The sequence below is a fragment of the Watersipora subatra genome, chromosome 3 (genome assembly GCF_963576615.1).
Source record: "Watersipora subatra chromosome 3, tzWatSuba1.1, whole genome shotgun sequence".
NCBI lineage: Eukaryota > Metazoa > Bryozoa > Gymnolaemata > Cheilostomatida > Watersiporidae > Watersipora > Watersipora subatra.
Genome location: NC_088710.1, coordinates 69342418 through 69365041, shown reverse-complemented (window position 1 = coordinate 69365041; position 22624 = coordinate 69342418). Strand labels below are relative to the sequence as shown.

The following is a 22624-nucleotide window of genomic DNA, read 5'->3' as shown; positions in this document are numbered from 1 at the left end:
ATTTCTCACTCTCTCTTGTGTTAGTAATAAACCATTACGTAATCTAGAGTGTTGACAAGTACATCATTCTTATAGATCCTAAAAAGTGTAGTCATGAGATGTTTGGAATTGGCAAGCATCGGCCCCTCTCGATCGATAGCCTTTCCAGCTCTTGGAACAGGCAATCTCAAATATCCTGAGAAAGAGGTTGCTAAAGCAATGCTAGAGGCTGCTGTCGAATACTTTACAAAGATAGATGTTACCAGCTCTGTTACTGATGTTAAGATTGTCATCTACCACCTTGACCGAGGAACCCAGCGGGTAATAATATTAGATGGCACTTCCTTTCTTCTCGCGGCAGATAATAATATTGTATGCCATTAGTTGATATCAGTTATGTACTGTATTAAAGATATCATTTTAGGTTGGTATCAGTTATGTACAGTATTAAATATATCATTTTAGGTTTGGTATCAGTTATGTACAGTATTAAATATATTATTTTAGGTTGGTACCAGTTATGTACTGGATTAAATATATCATTTTAGGTTGGTATCAGTTATGTACAGTATTAAATATATCATTTTAGGTTGGCACCAGTTATGTACAGTATTAAAGGTATGATTTTAGGTTGTTACCAGTTATGTACAGTATTAAAGGTATGATTTTAGGTTGGTATCAGTTATGAATTGTATTAAAGCTGTCGTTTCATATCAGTATTATAGTAAGATTTTCATTTACCAGCACGCAACTCATCCGGCATTTCAAGTTATGTAAAATATTTTTGACTTGTCGATAAACACAGAACATATTCTCAGGTACAAAACATTATCTAAAAAGAACCTAATAACACTTTACCAGCATTGTAATTTATCAGAAAGCATTATTTGCCCCAAAATATACTTCTTCACTTTATTAGAAAAATAGAGATGTTTTGCGAAAAAGAGTAATCTTTGAGCATTTTTCTGCGATGCATAACTGCATTACAACTTGTACATGTATGTACCTGCATTACAACTTGTACGTGTATGTACGTACCTCTGTTACAACTTGTATGTATGTACCCGTGTTACATAGGATGAACTTGAAATCATCGATCGATATTTATGTTGCATCGCGTTGCTGCAATCTAGTAAGTACTAGAGGTGGAACGAGACAGGTTTTTTAAGCTCGAGACGAGACTCGAGACACTGTCTTGTAAAAATTCGAGACTCGAGACACGAGACAGTAAAATAATGAGCATTTGGTGATGATTTCACTACACAAGTACTAGCTACTTGGTATATATAAAATTAATCAAACTCTTTTTAAATTGAATTTTCACCTGGTGTAAACGATTTAAATACAACATTTTAATAGTGATATGCATGTAGTTTTTGTAAACAAAAGTGACACAAACAGCTCTAAAATACCAAAGTTATATATTCTAAGAATTTTGAGCTTGATTGATCATAATTATTATAAACATATTGCTTTGTACATGTATATTTTTACCATCTATTGAATAGTTCTTACTTTTAATGTAATGAAACCGATAGCCGTCGCTCTACAAAGAAATACCGCAACTAAAAGAACACACAATAACACTTTCATTCTTATCGTTTCATTAATGTTAAGTTTTGTTTGTGTATTAGCTGTAGTATGTGAATTATATTTAAATTGTACTCATGAAATTATATTAATTACTGTATACATGCACATGTATATTCTTATATTGAACTAACAAAACGTCATTGTTAACCGAACACGGACTATGGTCGACACGGCCTTTCGTTCGTTTCTTCGTGTCCGGGCAAGTTTTACCCGCGATTGTTAGTATATACGTAAAAGAGGCCCGAATTTTATGAAGGGCAGCTGGCGTTTAGACACGATACGATAAAATACAGGCATTTTACCCGCAAAAGACTTATTTATTAAATTGGATTATCCGAAGAGTAATTAGATACGACCCGGTATCTGTTTTAAGGACACAGAACCGAACTAAAAAATAACAGGGCCGTTGTCTGGACTACATGATTAGACTCAGTGGCCAACATAATCAGTAGCAACAGGTAATAGCGGACCGTGTATAACTTTAAAGGCAGTTGCCCGCAATCCATTACAATATATGGAGTTGTTGCTACCGCAAGAAGCCATGTTTTAACAACCGTGCGCAGGCGCTTTAGTTCTATTTCCTGTCTCGAGTTTGGCAATAGTTAAGTCGAGACGAGACCGATACGAGACGAGACAGGTCGATACTCGAGACGTCTCGTGTCTCGTTCCACCTCTAGTAAGTACCTTATTCTACTAGTGCAGTCATTGTTCAGGTTCAAATTTTTCATTTCAGGCTTTCGATGATGAGTTAAAAATCTTGGCTGGGACGGTGCAGCCTACTAGAGATATTCAGCCAAAAGGAACTACACGGGCATCTGAAAGTCAGTCTCTGTGTTAATAATTGCATTCTGACACGTCTGTCACGCTGAATCTTTTACTATCATGGTTGATATGATAGGACAGTCTTGTATTTATTCTACTACTCAACTATTCTGTATCATCTGTGACACTGCATCTCTTACCATCATGGTTGATATGATAGGGCAGTCTTGTATTTATTCTACCACTCAACTATTCTGTATCGTCTGTCACACTGAATCTCTTACCATCATAGTTGATATGATAGGACAGTCTTGTATTTATTCTACCACTCAACTATTCTGTATCGTCTGTCACACTGAATCTCTTACCATCATAGTTGATATGATAGGACAGTCTTGTATTTATTCTACCACTCAACTATTCTGACACGTCTGTCACACTGAATCTCTTACCATCATGGTTGATATGATAAGACAGTCTTGTATTTCTTCTACCACTCAACTATTCTGTATCATCTGTGACACTGCATCTCTTACCATCATGGTTGATATGATAGGACAGTCTTGTATTTATTCTACCACTCAACTATTCTGTATCGTCTGTCACACTGAATCTCTTACCATCATGGTTGATATAATAGGACAGTCTTGTATTTATTCCACCACTCAACTATTCTGACACGTCTGTCACACTGAATCTCTTACCATCACGGTTGATATGATAGGACAGTCTTGTATTTATTCTACCACTCAACTATTCTGAATCATCTGTCACACTGAATCTCTTACCATCATGGTTGATATGATAAGACAGTCTTGTATTTATTCTACCACTTAACTATTCTGTATGTTCCTAGATGCTATCAAGCTGTCTGCAGAGATTGACGGAACAACAGTTAGGTTATTGCAAGGGGACATAGCTGCGCACTATGCTGATATCCTCGTTAATAGCACCGATGCTGCCTTGAATATGAATGGTACATATATCTTTGCTATCTGGCTTATAGGGGACCTGCGTGAACACTTGCTCAAAATCGGGCAACAATTAATCGTTTTTCGGTCACAAATACAGCACCACCACCACTTTTGACTTTTAACTTGTAAGGATTAACAGAAGATTGTTGCTCCTGAATGTTGATTAAACTCCCAGTATATCAATTGAGTAGACAAAATCGAATTTCTATATAATTCTCAGCGTTGGTTTGTCTGTTATCTGTCTGTCGTGTGTCCAGTTTTAACAATAAAGTCATGGGAACGAGAAATTCACTACGTACTTGATTGGAACTCGGAACCGCCAGTCCTCCAGACAGACTGCTAACTACTAAACCACATGGACTATATGCGATACAAAGGAATAATTGTGCATATACTTATTACATTGATTAAAATACGCACGCTTGAAGTGCTAGCACACTTGAAGATCATCATGCGTAGCGATTATTAAGCTGGTTTCAGACAAGGCTCATATTCTAGTAGAGATTAGAAAGATTGCAATGAAAAATGATTTGGTATACAATTATACGAATTTAATTCGTTTCAGTGTTGGCATCGTAAGGCAAAAATATCAGATAGAGTGGTATAGAAACTTATAGAAATTATCTAATGCAAACACTCACTGGTAAAAATCATCAAAATTTTATATATGTAACGTACATATTAAAAATTAGTAACAAAATAATATGTTAACCTTAGTAACTAAAATTACCTACAGTAGTTTTAGTGCATTTAGTGTTTATGGGCTGCAAGAAAATGTAACATTACAATGAACTACGTGCAGTACGTACCGTGGGCAGTTCTTACCTTCGAGACAGAGTTTAACTTAAATGAATTTTGCTTACTAAACACATACTTAAAGCTAAGTTTTAGTATATATTTTATTAAACTAAACTTCAACATTGCCATTGGCTAAAATTTTATCACTTATCTGTTTTCGGTTTCGTTTATACTATAACTTACAACAAATAATGCTGAGAGAGAGAAAGAATCGTACTCAAGAGACACGATGCGCGCGCGAGCGTCGTATTTCTTTCAAGTGTTGTGAGAGGGCATCCGGCGAATAGCATATGGACATCTTCGTTATTCACCGCACCAACTGCCAAATCTTAATTTTGAGAGAAATTTTTGTTGATATCGTATGGCCGGAAAAAAGTCGAAAAAGATTTGTCCGCGTATGGGGAAAAAAGCATCATGTTCCTTAGAGTAAGGTGAAAAAATCTTATAACACGGGCATCGCAATTCAAGCGCGTACTGTATTAATTATTAATTTAGCGTATGCAATCGTGAAAAGGATATACAGTATCACGCAATGAGTGTGATAAGAACAGCTTAGCCTTGTGGTTACGCACGCCTGGTAATAAACTTGCGATTTAAATATCGCGAGTTTAAATTCCGTAGGACAGTGATTTTTCGTTGCTAATACTTTATTGTTATAACTGGACAGACGAATGGCAGACAGACGACAGACAAACTTTGAGATTTATATACTGTAAAACCTTTAATTGAATGCAATGGCGCTTTATTTTTCAACCCTTCCTCTATAGTGGTTGTCAGAGAGAGATGGCATTCAAATAGGGGTCGGCGTTGTATTTGTCAAATAGCTCGTCAGAATTTTGAGAAGATAAATTTAGGCCTTTTTATTTGCATTAGAAGAGAAGTTACGAGCGTCAATCCATTATAAGATCAGGTTTCCGCAATGATGCTATTAAATAATCTATATATATATTTCTCAAAATATGTCTGTCGTTGTATTTGTTTAGCTATAGCTATTAAAATTTTGGAATTTAAAATTCCGCTTAATGATGGGTTTGAAATCATGGGGTTGCAAAATTTTAACCTACGCGCTCTACCGCTGAGCTACACAAAGCTGATTGATCAAAAGCACTGTCATATGCGGTATACCGTATATGCACGCTAAATGACGTATTATTTGAAACTCTATGAATTCTATTAATTCTATGAAACACAATGTTTTTTCGTGTTTTCTTGAACTTCTATTTTTGGTTTTTCGTAAGGTTCAATTGCTATATCCACTGTCAAAGCCAATTCTTTTTACACGTAAAATTGTACTATCTCCATAGGAAGAGCCTTGACATCCTCTCACCGTTCAGTCAGACAGAGACAGTACGATATATCATTTTATCATTTGTACCAGTATCGAGAGGTACCAGTATCGTTGTATTCAGTTTTGATGGATAGCTTCTGATGGAACAGTAACCTTTTTTACACACACACTTCTATGCAAGAATTGTTATTATTAATTCAACATATTCAGGATTTTTGTTTTCTCAGTTTGTATTAATTGCATCGTTACCGAATCATCTTTTATTGTAATCGTAGCAAAACAGACTTAATTTAGCTATTACTTGCTAATTATTTCACATTTACATTTAAACCCTTTTATAGTTGTTTTATTTTTTTTAATTCATTTGACCTGCACAAAACATTTTTCTCATGATATGAAGTTTGAAAGGCGCAGTAGTTTGACAAAGTTTGAAAACCTTCACAATTGTTTTTATTTTCTCTCTTAAACTATTTCAACTACACAAAACACTTTTCTCATGATATGTAGTTTGAAAGTTAGAATGGCAAATGTTGTTGTACGTTAAATACAAATCAATTTTCTGTTCAAAGACTTTTTTATTATCCGAGCAACGCTGAGTAGCACAACTAGTATGCTATAATTCTGCAAATTCACGAGTTATATAGCAATAATCTAACAAATGCTACAAATATACATTCATAAACAGGTGAAATAAACGAACCATACTTATAATACAGGGAGAAGCAAAGATTAGCGTTTTTAAAACAAATAGTTGCACCATTTGCTCGGCCAGTTGCATTCTGATTGTTGCTTTCATGAGAACGAACATCTTCTGGTTGTTCAATACCTTCCACAGTTTCTTCTGACCTCAACTCTTCTTCTGCACTGCACAACTAGTCGATATTAGCGTCAAAACAATTTTTTTGACGGAGTAAAACTTTAATGCATTACATTTCGCACAAATACATGTGATGATAGACTTTGAGCCACATGCTTGTTAAGCACAACTTTTAGCCTAAAACTAGTCATTCATATACCATCATAAATTTAAACCATTCTTTATATACCTCGAAGTAAAAAGACCACGTTAAACAAGGAACTACTATTAACCTGATACAGTTATTAATTATTTTTATGATGTTGCTTTCAAAGTTTTAACCAAAAAAATGAAAAGCCTTCGAACTGGACATTGCGAGAATTAATTGTTATTGATGTTAATACGATTTTGTAAACACTTTTTTACTGATCGTTGGCTATTAGGGGTTTGTAAAGATCAAAAAATGTTAAAGTGGCGGTCTAATGGAAGTGGCGTTCAATTAAAGGGTTGCGCTCTATTTTTCAACTCTTCTCTCACAGTGGTGCTCAAATAGAGGTGGCATTCAATTAGAGGTTTTTTGCTATATAGATTTAGTGTAGCTTAAGTTATTAACTTGAGTTACTCAAATTCATTGGGTAATTAATTTATTACCAGAGAGCTTTTGAGCAGCATAAATTTGCATACAGCGATTTAAGGAACTGATTGCAATTGGCTAAGTTTAAAAAATAAACTAATATTAATAGGAAAGTAGTTGAAGTATTGATAAGTTTGTTGCAAGAACTATAACACGTTCATACTTACTGGAATTACTTTATTGCTATACTGGAACAACACTGAGTCACTCGACTAGTAACAATCCCAAACTCGTGAACTTTACTAAAATTATTGCTTAAAGCTGGGTGCATGTATAACTAATTGTCGTCATACAGGAAATTAATATCTTTCAGAAAAATATTGTCAACTTGTTTGCTTACGATTTGCTTGGCACCAAAAAAGTGCGCTATCAACTAGCAGATAATCAGGTCAGTGTACAGCCAAATGATTTTCTATTTGTCCAACCAAACTGCACAGATTGGCTAACCTATAGATGGCTTTATTTTTTAATAGATATAATAGATGTATTTCGATCATTGTCAAGGGTAGCTGAAAATACCATAGCTATGTATCATAGTTATGCTATACCATAACTACCATATATATGTACCATAGCTACGGTACAAAGTATAAACTACCATACATATGTATCATAGCTACAGTACAATGTATAAACCACCATACATATGTACCATAGCTACAGTACAAGGTATAAACTATCATACATATGTACCATAGCTACAGTACAAGGTATAAACTATCATACATATGTACCATAGCTACAGTACAAGATTCATTCCACAAAAGGTTTTTTGTTTTAGGCCAAGTTTCTGAGGCTCTACTGGCCCGAGCAGGAATTGAAGTTCAACAAGAAGTCTTAAATCTATCAACGACCCGTTTGTTCACCCATTATTCTTACGTTTTTGATATATTATTCATCCATTTTTCAAACAAGAATAAAGTAGAAATTTTATGTCATTAAAAACAAATTGATGCATTAGAAAAAAGAATTAGTTTTAGTAATATCTTACAGGTATTTTCCTAAAACTGCAACCCATACATTTCAGAGGTTTGCACTGCGGCTGTTGAAATATGTCATATGTCTACCTAGCAGTCTTTGAAATATGTTATACATGTTACAGCATCGCAAAATGGGATGTGGATAAGCAAGGCTGGTGACTTGCAAGCCAAACTTATATTCCATGTTGATGGCAGTTCTGTTGCGTGGAGCCAGCTTGTATATAGCTGCTTACTTACAGCCGAACTCTATAACCTGCACTCTATTGCCTTCCCAGCCCTTGGTACAGGTACATTGTTAATCTAATTATTATTTATTTATCACGGTGTAATTTTCCCATAATAGATAATTGGCCGCAACCATGTAAATACTGCAGAAGTCACCATTAGTTTATTCTCTTGAAGTCAAACTTTGCGAACTACTATGGACGTTAATGAGTTTTTTAGGTTACAGGGTATAAATACAAGTGAAGAGTCACACACTCTTATGAGGTGATTGAGAAAAAGCATTGGCCAAACCCTTTTAATGGTTTTTAAAATGTTATCAAGAGCCATTACTGTTTGGTTTACGACTATGTTTTATAAAAAACCTTTGCCATCCTTTGTATCTGTAACACTCGCAATTGTTCTCAAGCACAATCGTACAACTTTATGGTCATTCTTCTGCTGTTCAAGTATAATTAGTATAATTGAAATTGAAATGATTAAAATGTTGAGCCACATTCATGATGTCATCGATCGCATTGACCTAATAAATATACATAATAATATTCACGTTGCCCTAACATAGGTAAACAAGTTTTTGAGTTTCTCACTGAAGGGTTAAGTTTGTATGACTAGCTTAATGCTTGCACATTGTCACATGTGCTTCACTAATTTTTATAATATGATGTGTAATACTAGTATAATATGAGGTGTAATACTAGTATAATATGAGGTGTAATACTTGTATAATGTGAGGTGTAATACTCGTATAATATAAGGTGTAATACTAGTATAATATGAGGTGTAATACTTGTATAATGTGAGGTGTAATACTCGTATAATATGAGGTTTAATACTAGTATAATATGAGGTGTAATACTTGTATCATATGATGTGTAATACTAGTATAATATGAGGTGTAATACATGTAAAATATGAGGTGTAATACTAGTATAATATGAGGTGTAATACTAGTATAATATGAGGTGTAATACTAGTATAATATGAGGTGTAATACTAGTATAATATGAGGTGTAATACTTGTATCATATGATGTGTAATACTAGCATAATATGAGGTGTAATACATGTAAAATATGAGGTGTAATACTAGTATAATATGAGGTGTAATACTAGTATAATATGAGGTGTAATTTTACTAGTATAATATGAGGTGTAATACTAGTATAATATGAGGTGTAATACTAGTATAATATGAGGTGTAATACTAGTATAATATGAGGTGTAATACTAGTATAATATGAGGTGTAATACTAGTATAATATGAGGTGTAATACTAGTATAATATGAGGTGTAATACTAGTATAATATGAGGCGTAATACTTGTATAATATGAGGTGTAATACTAGTATAATATGAGGTGTAATACTAGTATAATATGAGGTGTAATACTAGTATAATATGAGGTGTAATACTAGTATAATATGAGGTGTAATACTAGTATAATATGAGGTGGAATACTAGTATAATATGAGGTGTAATACTAGTATAATATGAGGTGTAATACTAGTATAATATGAGGTGTAATACTAGTATAATATGAGGTGTAATACTAGTATAATATGAGGTGGAATACTAGTATAATATGAGGTGTAATACTAGTATAATATGAGGTGTAATACTAGTATAGTATGAGGTGTAATACTTGTATAATATGAGGTGTAATACTCATATAATATGAGGTGTAATACTTCTAAACACTGTAAAGATATAAATTTAACTAAACACAAGCATTTTAAGTTTTCATTAAAAATGGTTATCTATGTTAGTGTACTCTACTTGTCTCAGCTATGTTAGTGTAATGTACTTGTCTCAGCTATGTTAGTGTACTCTACTTGTCTCAGCTATGTGAGTGTACTGTACTTGTCTCAGCTATGTTAGTGTACTGTACTTGTCTCAGCTATGTTAGTGTACTGTACTTGTCTCAGCTATGTTAGTGTACTGTACTTGTCTCAGCTATGCTAGTATACTGTACTTGTCTCAGCTATGCTAGTGTACTGTACTTGTCTCAGCTATGCTAGTGTACTGTACTTGTTCCAGCTATGTTAGTATACTGTACTTGTCTCAGCTATGTTAGTGTACTGTACTTGTCTCAGCTATGCTAGTGTACTGTACTTGTCTCAGCTATGCTAGTATACTGTACTTGTCTCAGCTATGTTAGTGTACTGTACTTGTCTCAGCTATGCTAGTGTACTGTACTTGTCCCAGCTATGTTAGTATACTGTACTTGTCTCAGCTATGTTAGTGTACTGTACTTGTCTCAGCTATGTTAGTCTACTGTACTTGTCTCAGCTATGCTAGTGTACTGTACTTGTCTCAGCTATGCTAGTGTACTGTACTTGTCTCAGCTATGTTAGTGTACTGTACTTGTCTTGGCTTAGTTAAGAGTATCACTATCAACAAGGTATCCTAGTACTTGGGTTAACTAAAAAATATACCCTAACACTCAGGCTAGCTGCAGAAGGCACCTAAGTTTGCAACTGCCAACTTTGCCCTGCAAGTAAACTCTCACTCTCAAACTGTACTTTTAATTGTTTTCATTCATCTACCATGCTCTGAGTCTTCGCATGTGCTAAACTGTCCATCGCATCCAAAAGTCACTTATTCTTTTTTGGTACTGAGGGACCGGGTGGGATGTGTGTGTGTGTGTGCGTGTGTGTGTGATGATGGTTGTGCTCCGCAAAGCAGCAATGTTCTCAGGCTATAACGAAGGTGAATGTCTAAATCTACTCTCATAACGAGCATTTCATTTTAAAGAGATCATTTATTTAATTCTGTTAACAACATCTACTATCGAGGTTGTGATGCATTAGAACTGCATTACAACTGCACTGCTTCATTACAATGCAGTATGTAGTGATTTTGCAGTTCATTACAATTTTCTAATGCGCAGTAGACATGTACTACTACCGCAACTGAACTACTGCAAATTGTCCCCTGCGGTCTACTGCGCATTTACTTTCATAAAACATTACCTGGAACCCAGCAATCCATGCATGCTGGAAATGCGCATCCTTTAAACCTTGAAACTACACATTAATCACTGCGTTTTCATGCTAGTAATGGGTTCAGAGTTGCTTCCAATTGCAAAGTGTACCTGACTCAAAAGCGAGTCTACTTTAACAAGAATTGTTTAGAGGGATATGTCACGAATCATGGAAAGGTCTATGGCGCAACTCCGAATCGTTAAAACGGCAGCGTGCAAATTTATCAGCAGCGGGCAACTCCGAACCCATTTAGCGCATGGAACACAATGAATGTGAAGTCGATACTGTTGATCAACTTACACTGCTGACTTTCCAAACATCTGTACTACATGGTACAAAATTATCAGATGCTATGTTCAACAAGCTCATGAACATGTGCTCTAACTCCGACATCATTTCAGATTAGGGAGTCGCGGGCGCTATCACCATTCTGATCGATGAAATTGGCGGCTTTGTATTGTAATTTCATTAATATTATATATACATATATATAACACTAGCTGCATTACCCGCCTACAAGAATAGATTCACGTGCAGCATAAGGTTTATTGAAAGTTGTCTTTCATACTGTATAACAACTCCAAATATGCAGTCTACTGAAATTGTTGCCCTGATGTATTATTATGTAAATTGTCTACTGAAATTGTTGCCCTGAATATGCATATACATATACAAGTCAATAATGTTGGGGAGAACAATGGAAATCTGCAATGTGTTTTACAGCTAGATGTGTGTAAAATCTAGTAAATATTCTAGATTCATGTGTCTAGATTCATGCATCTGCTCATACCCGTCTATATTTGCAGTTGACGATCGCGCTCTTCTGCCGCCGAGCCCCCGCCTTGGCTGACCAGTGTTTATCCGCCAACAGTTGACAATCGCGCTCTTGCACTCGCCTCGCAATCAATCGCTTCGCACTCGCAATCAATCGGCCCGCACCCGCCTCGCAATCAATCACCTTGCTCTCGCCTCGCAATCAATTGCCTCGCAATAAATTGCCTCGCAATTAATCGCCTCGCAATTAATCGCCTCGCAATTAATCGCCTCGCAATTAATCGCCTCGCAATCAATCGCCTCGCACTCAATCGCCTTGCACTCGCCTCGCACTCGCCTTGCGATCAATCACCTCGCACGCGCAACCAATTGCCTCGCAACCAATCACCCCGCAACCAATCGCCTCGCACTCACAATCAATCACCTTGCAATCAATCGCCTAGCACTCAATCGCTTTGCAATCAATCGCCTCGCCCTCGCCAACTCATTCATCCGGAAAGCCGCGCCTAGATACTCTCGCTGCACTAGGGGCGAAAAAGGTCTCTCGCGCATCCCCGAGTGACGCCACGGCCCCAAACCGCTAGCTGCATTACCCGTCCGCGGGAACAGATTCATGTACAGCTAGAGGTTTATTGAGAATTGTCTTTCATACTGTAAAACAACTCCAAATATGCAGTTTACTGAAATCTTTTGCCCAGACCGCACTATGCATACACATATGCAGTCATATATGTCAATAATGTTGGGGAAAACAATGGAAATCTGCAATGCATTTTACAGCTAGTCTACAATGCATCAGTCTCAAACCACTCAAATCGGAGTTGCCCTACTTGTGTACAGAAAACTGATAATAAAATTGACATTGTTAGGCAAACTGAAGTTTTTCAAACTGGCAGTATTGAAAAGTTTTGCATCTTCTAAAAAATTATACAAAATATTTTGCTATCGCCAGCATTTATTAAGTGGATACTTCTACATGCTTAAAACACTAATCATAGCTCACCAGTTTTTCGTCTATAGCCTGTGTTTTGACATGGTATATACAAACAGTAATGAGGTTGTGTCGATAAAATTTATATGTATAACAGCACAGACAGTATGATGTCAAGGCAGATACAGCATTAGCACCTTACAATAATAAAACATAACGCCAACGTAATAGCCTTTTTATGAGATACAATAAGGAAAACGAATGTATGAAAATATATATATACTGAAAAATATGTTAGAAAATGCTGCATGTGGTATAGCAGAACATGAAGAACATAGCATGACATAACAATAACACAATGTTAGTTCAACGCAACACTTGCGGATAGGCAACATTTTTTGTTTTTCTGTTGATTGTATGAACAAACAATTTTTGGCTTGTGCCTACTTTTGAGTAGGCGACGTACAGCTGGTCATGGCTAAAGCAGGGTGACAGTAAGTCGATACCAGCTGCTCTCTTTCTTTTCAACATCGCCTATCGCAACCCTCGGATTACTCGTGCAAGTTCTGTAGTAGTAAGTTACAGTAGGCCCACTCGTAGCTGGAAAAAAAATTAGTAACGCAGCTGCTGAAGGAAATGAACTTGTCTCACTATCACGAACAGTGGCAAATCCAATGTTATTAAGTAGTTGAGGTGTGGCAATTCATAGACAGTACACTACAACATTGAATGAAATGTACTTACCTTTTTGAAGTAGAAATTTAGTAGGTAAAATTCAGTAGCAGTACCCGTGCAAGTTCTGTAGTAGCTGTAGTTCTGTGTACTCGTAGCTAGAAAAAAGTAAAAGTAACTCGGCTGCGGAAGGAAATGAACATGTTTACTATCACAAACAGTGGCAAATCCAACGTTTCCAACCCTTTCGCTGAAGTAGACTCATTTATGCATTTACTATGGTCGACCGCGTAGACGCATTTTTGCGACTTTATCAGCAATTGCTAGTAACTTAATTTTATTATTCGTTGATAACATAACCGACGGTCTTTAGGACTTTTATGCTAGTGACAGTGTTGTCCTAAGATTTCTCGATAAAATTAGCCTAAAGTTTAATATATTAATCTTTGTTTGGGGATTTCCAACTTAAAAACGAAAATTTTTGTGTAAGTTCATCAAACGCGTCCGAGTTAGAAAACAAATAACTACTTATGTTGATGACATTATAGCCGATTCAGATTTTTGTGATTACACAGGTAATTAAAATAGCAATAGCAGCACTGACTCTGATGGTGGTGAAAGTAATGGTTTTGTAAGAATAAGGAACATTGTAGAGGATCGTTTTGGCTTTGTAGCTTCACATCGCTTTATCAATGCACAAAGTATAGATACAATGAATTTTTTTGCATAGCAGTGCTTGTTAACATGTTGGCAAAATGAAATATATAACCAAAACAAACGTTCTAGATGGAGTTTGAAATTGAAAAAATATTGTATACATATGAAGCAATATCGGCAAAATGGCTGGCAGTAGGCCGATAGCTAAATTTGTACATGGATGCAAGTGAAAGGGTTATGTATTGAAAGTGTGGCAATTCATAGACAATACAATATTGAATAAGAAGCACTTACCTTTTTGATGTGGAAATTTAGTAGGTGAGAACTGCGTTTTTTCCAATGGCCGCAAGAAACAAACGTTTACTTGACCTTCTCGGTGCACGTTGGCAAAAAATATTAATTGCATGTAAATTACTACTCATTAATTTATTTTATTTAATGAGTAGTACATTTTTATAGCTGTATAGACACCTTTGTATAGGCCGCAGAACTCAGGACGGTGCTTTTTAACACGGCAGCAACCTTGCTGTTTAAAACGGAGCAGTGCCGTTGGGCGCTGTAAAGAGGCGCATTAACCAGAGATCACGTGATTTTTGTGTAAAAACGATGAAAAAGTTATATGTAGAAGCGCACTAATCGGAGATTCCTGTTAATGCGCCCTAGCGGTGAAAGAAAAAACCACAGAATAGCCGCACTCTTATATAAGCCGAATGGCTCACAAACCGTCAAAAAAAAGTAGCGACTAATAGTCCGAAAAGTACAGTACTCTATAAGGCGGACACAGAAAACAATTGCCGTTTATATACTGTAGTAGATATATATATATATATATGCTAAAACGCGAATTGTTTTTTATTTCAACCATATACAAAACGATTATTGTTGTCAATTTGTTTGCACACTCATATACAAATTTGAACAGCATTCACATCTTGCGGTTGTGTTGTGGTTGTATTCTGGTTGTGGTGTGGTTGTGGTGTGGTTGTGTTGTGGTTGTATTGTTGTTGCCACCAAGTCAACTCAATACTTCATTCTGTTATGAGCTGTTACAAAAAATTTCTGTGCATTTATGAATAGTATAACCCAAAAGTTCCTACTATATCTTGCATTGCGAAATGTTCGCTAGCAACACTCCCACTGTATGCATCACTGCACACTGTGCAGTGGGCAATACTGCATGCACCATTACTGCTACTGCGCAGTAGTAAAAGTATGTAATGCAATTATAATGCATACTGCATGGCTGTTACATGTTTGCTACTGCACTGCTAATGCAACTACTTAGATATTCAGGCAAAAACTCACTGCAACTGCAGTGTATTTTACATCTTGGCTTCAGGGAGTACTTATCAATCCACATTTTTGATTTTTTGTAAAGGGTAACATAAGTGTTTACTATTCCCTCCAGACTTAGAGAATGGTATAACGATCTACTTGAAAAACATAAAGATCTATTCCCCTGCTATCTACTAGTCATTAGCGTAACATGTTTTTTAAAAGATGGCGTCTGTAATTTATAAATGCTAGCTGTTGATATTTGGTTGGTAGTTGCAATGATGTAATTGTACTCACAATAAAAAAACAAAAAAACCGCAACCAAATTAGATGGTGGTTACAAAAAATAACATAGCACCTAATAAACAGTAATTTTACAAAATTATATTAAAAATATGGTGTCGTCTATAGCCAATCAATTTTTTGTTACCGAGAGGCCAATCGCAGTAACTTCAAGTTCTTCACAATCGCTAGTAACAAGTGCGTTGCAACTATTTATTGATTCGATTAAAACAAAACATGCTTTTCAATAATCTTATGCGTTTGCAATTGTTATGGTTTGTACAAAAAAATGTTTTACTTTATCGACATGAACCATTTAATCATTTGAGCTTGTTATTCATTTTACAGTTTATCAGACTATAGCAAAATGTTAAGCATTTTACAACACTGTTAGTAGATATACAAAGAAAGGTGTCTCCATATCCATGTATCATATCTCAATATCAAAACTCCTCTGTTCAACTCACTTAACATCACTTGATTTCTGTCTGTTCACTTAATTTTTCTTTTTGGTACGTAATGAAAAACATTATTGTGCTGATGATTACTAACAAATATTACTATTAATAATATTACTATTAATAATATTACTATTATTAATATTACTATTAATAATATAATAGATATTACAGATTACTAATGCCAATAAAAAGTTATACATACATGTGACTATTTTAAAAGTATACAGTGTGTAATACTAAAAATGATAACATTTTTTTTGCAGCTGTATAAAATCTTACGTCTGATAATATAATTACTTACTAGGCCAAATAGGAGAGGATTCTCATGCCATGGCTAAGACTATGTTAAAGGCAGTCAGTCGCTATATCGAAGACAATCCTGGAACAAAACTGACTAATTTTGACATCGTCATCCTCAGAGGTGACATTCTCAATGACTTTCATAAGACAATGAAGAAATATCTGTCATCAAGTTCGTTGGTTAAAAAGCTGCAGGTGAAAGTTGTTGACATTGTTTCAAGCCTAATCTTTGGAAAGGTTGATGGTGGGTATTTATAAATTATAACTATTATCATAGACTTGCTAGAAAGTTTGCCAGATGCCTGTGTAGTTTGGTAACACTCTGGTGAGTTTTAACTTTACACTGATGGCTATTGTTGTTGGCACTTGGCCAGAGTGGATGCAACATTGTCTCCTGAACTTGAATAAGTGTTAGTTTGTGCTGACTGAGCTTTTCAGTTATAAGACGAGGAGTTATACCACTACTGTAGCAAGGACAGATAATTGTGCTACCCGAAGAACATTGGCATTTGTCAACACAGTAGCAAAACTTCAGCCTATTTGGTAGTAGAGAGCTCTCATAGCTCCAGTTGTCATGCTTTGACTGATACCGCCAATGAACCAGGTGCCAAACGTACGCACCCTTCAATATAAGTTGACTTGTTGATTAACTGGCAATATACCTATCTTGGCTGTTGGAGGAGATACAGTGAGTGCCTGATGTTTAGGAGCTAGTATGAAGAAGGTCTGGAATTGCTGTCTGGTCATAAACCAGATACCATAAAACCTCTAAACCTCTATTTGAACGCCACCTTTAATTGAACGCCACCTCTATTTTAGCGCCACCTTTAATTGAACGCCACCTCTATTTTAGCGCCACTGACATTCTTTGATCTTTACAATTCCTTAACTGATCAGTAAAAAAGTTTCCGCAAAATGGTAATAAGAATGACTCGGTTACACCAATTACAATTAATCCTTTCGTTGTTGCCATTTGTATCGAAGTCTGTTTTTCAACTCCAAAGCTTTACGGTTTTCTTTTAAAACCTTAAAAGCCACTCCATAGAGATAATTAATAACTGTATCAAGCTAATAGTAGTTTATTGTTTAACGCGGTCTTGAGATTTTGATGGATGTGAAAAACCGTTAAACTTTTATGATGGAATTTGAGGCTAAATATTGTCCTAACCGGCTAAAAGTTTATAATTATTTATGTGAAAAGTATTTTAAATATCAACGCGTCAAAGTTTTGCTCTGCTAAAAAAATTTTTGGACGCTAATGTTGACGGGTTCAGCAGTGCAGAAGAAGAGTTGAGGTCAACAGACACTGTGGAAGGTATTGAACGGCCAGAAGAAGATGAAATGGTTCCAAATGAAAGCAACAATCAGAACGCAACTGACCAAGCAAACTATGCAAACATTTTTATTTTACAAATATTAATTTTTGTTTCTGCATGTATTATAAATATGGTTTGTTTATGTCACTTGTTCTTGAATATGTATTTGTAGCATTTGATAGATTATTATTTTATAACTTATAAATTTGCAGATTTATAGCATATTATTTGATAGCTTCATAGTTATCCAAACTCGGCTTACAATGGATTGACCTCATAACTTCCCTTCTATTGCACATAAAAAGCCAGTTGTGGCTGAAAACTGTAGCAATGAGTGACAACAATTTGAATGATTGATGACATTAACAGTGACTGAAAACATCAATGAGCGTAATGAGCTTTTGTGCAACATCCTTAAATATAGTTATAAAATGAAAAATATGCTTTCAAATTTAGATTAAAAAAAAAAAATGAAAGCTTTAACAGATCACAATGCAGGGTAAAAGATCATCATAAGTTAATTGCAAGCAATAGATATCAACTGGTAGAAATATTACTCAGCTTCCTAATGCTTCGACAAGCTGGAGGTTTAAGTTAGTAGATTTATTGCATCAAAAGATGTTGCCCGAAGGAGAGTGCAAAGTATAGGTGACATTCACTTCATCCGTAAAAGAGTTAAATTTAGCTTCCCAAAATTCTGACGAGCTATTTAAAAAATACTACGTCCAGCCACTATTTGAATGTCACCTCTATTCGACTGCCACTCTAGGGAAAGGGTTGAAAAATAGAGCGTCATGGCGTTCAAATAGAGGTTTTACTGCATAATGCTTAGCGCATATGCGTGCACACCGCCCATGTAGACCCCCGAGTGTTTACTGGTCAGGTAGCACTGTGGTGGCAGATCGATAGGCCCAGGGTTGAGAGATAGAAGAGACCGCCGAGAAGACTATTGGAGACCGGTGATGATCGATACCACTGAAGAGATCGGGTCGAGCATCGGCTCAGCCGGAAGTATGGCCCTTGGCAGAGCTGTCGGGTCGGCCACCGTGTCGGCCTTAGTGACCAACAAGCAGAGCTTATCACTACGAAAGAGCAGATAAGGAGCGCTGATGAGCCAAAAAAGCAGAGCTCCTGGCAGTCTCGCATTACAATGATCATTGCATGTTGCATGCTTGTTGACTCTATATTCATACATATATTTATTGTGAAGTATATAGTAGCCATTTTACTCGAGTGGTTTGGTTATTGTGGAGCAGTAAAAGGAGTAGTGGTTTCCTTTACAGAACATAAATGCAGAAGCTACATTAACATCTGATCAAACCATCGCTTAGCTAAATGTAAACAAGGAGGCCATGTATCCGCCAGGTTAGCAGACTATTCCGAATGTATTCTCATTTTCAGTACACTCAGTTATCTCTGCTGTTCTCCCATTTCAACAGATGAGCCGGTGTCTGTTCCACGGAAATTCAAGTTTGATGCCAGCCATTTGAATTCAGAGGAGGACTTGCTTAAACTTGACATTTATGGAAAAAGCTCGGCGGATATAGCGCGTTGTAAGAAGGAGTTAGAGACTAAAATCGACAAAGCCATTATCACGCTGATATGGAGCTCGAAGCCAAGCTATACAGATGACCGTGATAACATTCCAAAACTTAGTACATCTCAGGTTAGGAGCATGCATGCTGTATAACAGGTTATGCTGTATACATATGTATATACATGTATATATACATATGTATATATATATACATCTGTATATATATTTTTCAAAGTATGTTTTCTGTTTTCGGTATGTCCAGCTATAGCTATTATTAGAATAGCTGTAGCTGGACAACACTGACGCAACGTAATGGAGTACCGACATTAGAAGCCTAGCGCTTATTGCAAGCGTACTGGAATTTTCCATTGGCAATGTGCCAGGCCACTTGGCAATGGCCTGCCACTTGCTGGAGAATTGCCTGCCAGCAAGTGGCAGGAAACTCTCATTACTACTCATTGTTTATAAGTTGATTTTTAATGCCATTTTGGATTGGCAATGTGTCAGGCTAATAGCAAGTGGTAGGCAACTCTCATCACTTCTCATTGTTTATAAGCTGATTTTAATACCCGAGCAACGCCAGGAGGCACAGCTAGTATGTATATACATGTATATATACATACTAGCTGTGCTACCCGGCGTTTCCCGGGTAATAAAAAAGTCTTTTGACAGAAATTGATTTGTATTTAACATATAATAACATTTTCCATTCTAACTTTCAAACTACATATCATGAGAGAAGCGTAGTTGAAATGAATTAAGAGAGAAAATAAAAACCACTGTAAATGTTTTCAAACTTTGTCAAACAACTGTAACTTTAAAACTTCATATCATGAGAAAAAGGTTTTGTTCAGGACAACTAAATTAAAAATAAATAAAATAGGTGTAAAGGTTTTTAAACAGCTGTAAGTTTAAAATTTCCTAACTTGAAAGAAGTGTTTCGTTGAAATAAATTAAAAGGAAAAATAAAACTGTAAAAGTGTTTAAATGTAAAGTCATTAGCAAGTAATGGCTAAATACTAATAGTCTATTTTCTTCACGATTACAATCAAAAATTATTTGGTATACAATTATGATTTCAGTTTGTTTCAGTGTTGGCATGCGAAAATATCGTAGGCTATAGACGTACATAGAGTGGTATAGAAACCCAGAGTCATTATCTAGTGCAATCACCTCCTGGTAAAAATTATCAAAAATAGTACCAAAATACTATGTTAACCTTAGTAACTATAGGTACCTACAATGACTTTAGTGCATTTTGTGGTTATGATCTACAAGATAATATAACATTACGATGTACTACGTGGAGAGTTCTTACCTTTGAGACAGACGTGTAACATAAACGCTGAATCTAACTTAAATGAATTTAGCTTACTAAACACGTACTTGAAGGAAATTTTAGCAAGTATTTTAGTAATCTTTAAACTTTTAACAAAAGTTTTATTATAATTTTTATTATAATCGATTTTATTATAACGGATACCAGATATACCGGATAACGGTTACGAATAACTTGCCATGGCGAGCTCAGCGACGTACATGTATATCTCTTAATAACGTACATTATATGACCACTACACAAATCACCGAATTTTAGGTTCGAGATAAATTATTACCGTGGGGGCGGAACAAATTTGCCCTAACGAAAAAAGATGAAGAAGCGTCGTGTTGCATATTAATACATAGGTCCTAAAATATTTCCTAACAGGTGCATCGTGATGCGTGGGTGCAATGCTAAAATAATTAGCATGTTATAGCATATGTTATAGCGTGTATGAGAATGTATGCAATCATAATGGCTGGTATGGCTCAGTGGTAGAGCGCTTGGATTTTAAGCTTGGAGGTTGCTGTTTTTGTGAGTTCAAGTCCTTCAGATTGTGGGAATTTTATTTTTAAGATTTTAATAGCTGCAGTTAGACGTACTTACGCACCTACACATCAACACTTAGAAATATATATATCAATATCTTGTTGGATTCACGCGCCAATTTGCATTCTTGCTAATGCATTCATCGAACGCCAGAAAGAAACTGAATTTTTATGCAGTCATTTATTTTATGCACATGCATAGTTGGTCAATGTTATTTGCCGTGACTGAAGAGGTAACTTAATGAATGCCTGAACTCTGAAGGAACCACCAGAAAACTGTAATATTAACTCGCTTTTTTATTTAGTGAACACCGCATTAGTTTGCGAATTATTATGGATTTTTTGTGTATAGAGGTTGGGTGGCATCTTTTGGAATAATTAGAATACGATTTACATTTTTTTAGGATTTTCACTCTGTCATATGACGGGTTTTTTTGTAGTTTCTATGTGTGTTTGCTGAGTTCTGTTAATTTGTTTTTTGCTAGTTTTATTAAATAAGGATTTTGTGGTTGTTGAAACTTGTATTAATACCTGTTTTACACAGACCAACATATGTTTCACCGGCTCAGGTTGTTGCTTCTGTAACTGTTGCCTGACATTCTATACTTTTTTTAAACAATCGCTGTTGAGCCGTCGTTTTTTATGGTTGCAACTACACAATTTGATGATCTGCTTGTTGTTTGTGTTTATTACTCTTTTTTACTCATTCTGTATCACTTATTATCAATTATTTACTAGCTTGAGACTCTGAAGGTCAAGTCTGCCGAGCTGAAGGTCAGCCTTGAGATAGATCAAATCCTCTGTAACATCAAGATATGTGGCCTGTCACAGAATGTACTCGCCATGACTGACCATGTAGCGCTCGAGTTGAAGAAGATTGAAAAGCTGGTTCAAGAGAAAAAGGAAGAGGCGCTAATCGCTAAAACTGTACAGTGGATGTACGAGGATATTGGAGGGAATTGGATTGACTTTCACTTGTCAACTAACAAGGTGAGTAGGGTTGTTGGCAAGTCCTCATTCGGTCTACTAACAAGGTGGGTAGGGTTGTTGGCAAGTCCTCATTCAGTCTACTAACAAGGTGAGTAGGGTTGTTGGCAAGTCCTCATTCAGTCTACTAACAAGGTGAGTAGGGTTGTTGGCAAGTCCTCATTCAGTAAAGTTCAAGGTGAGTAGGGTTGTTGGCAAGTCCTCATTCAGTAAAGTTCAAGGTGAGTAGGGTTGTTGGCAAGTCTTCATTCAGTAAAGTTCAAGGTGAGTAGATTTGTTGGCAAGTCCTCATTCAGTAAAGTTCAAGGTGAGTAGGGTTGTTGGCAAGTCCTCATTCAGTAAAGTTCAAGGTGAGTAGGGTTGTTGGCAAGTCCTCATTCAGTAAATTTCAGCTTTGATTTTCTTTTTGTAAATTGTTGGCTTTAGATATTTGCTTCACTCCAATCATGTGCGCTCTCTATCGGGCATTTTCCTCATTTGTGTTCTATCTGCATTTTTGTACCACGCAGTAATGTTGCTCTTACTCTGGTCCTTGGCCGCACCTATTCCGT

The 22624-nt window shown here is 35.9% G+C and overlaps 1 protein-coding gene across 1 annotated transcript in view; it reads left to right on the top strand.

Moving 5' to 3' along the window:
• LOC137390940 (protein mono-ADP-ribosyltransferase PARP14-like) overlaps positions 1 to 22624 on the top strand; it is a 68504-nt gene that overhangs the window by 41999 nt on the left and 3881 nt on the right. The window contains exons 23-30 of the mRNA XM_068077254.1: positions 76 to 300; positions 2306 to 2393; positions 3191 to 3310; positions 7606 to 7680; positions 7927 to 8091; positions 16369 to 16608; positions 19120 to 19346; positions 21825 to 22076. Coding sequence (XP_067933355.1) covers positions 76 to 300; positions 2306 to 2393; positions 3191 to 3310; positions 7606 to 7680; positions 7927 to 8091; positions 16369 to 16608; positions 19120 to 19346; positions 21825 to 22076 — 1392 coding nt within the window. The remainder of the gene's footprint in view (positions 1 to 75; positions 301 to 2305; positions 2394 to 3190; positions 3311 to 7605; positions 7681 to 7926; positions 8092 to 16368; positions 16609 to 19119; positions 19347 to 21824; positions 22077 to 22624) is intronic.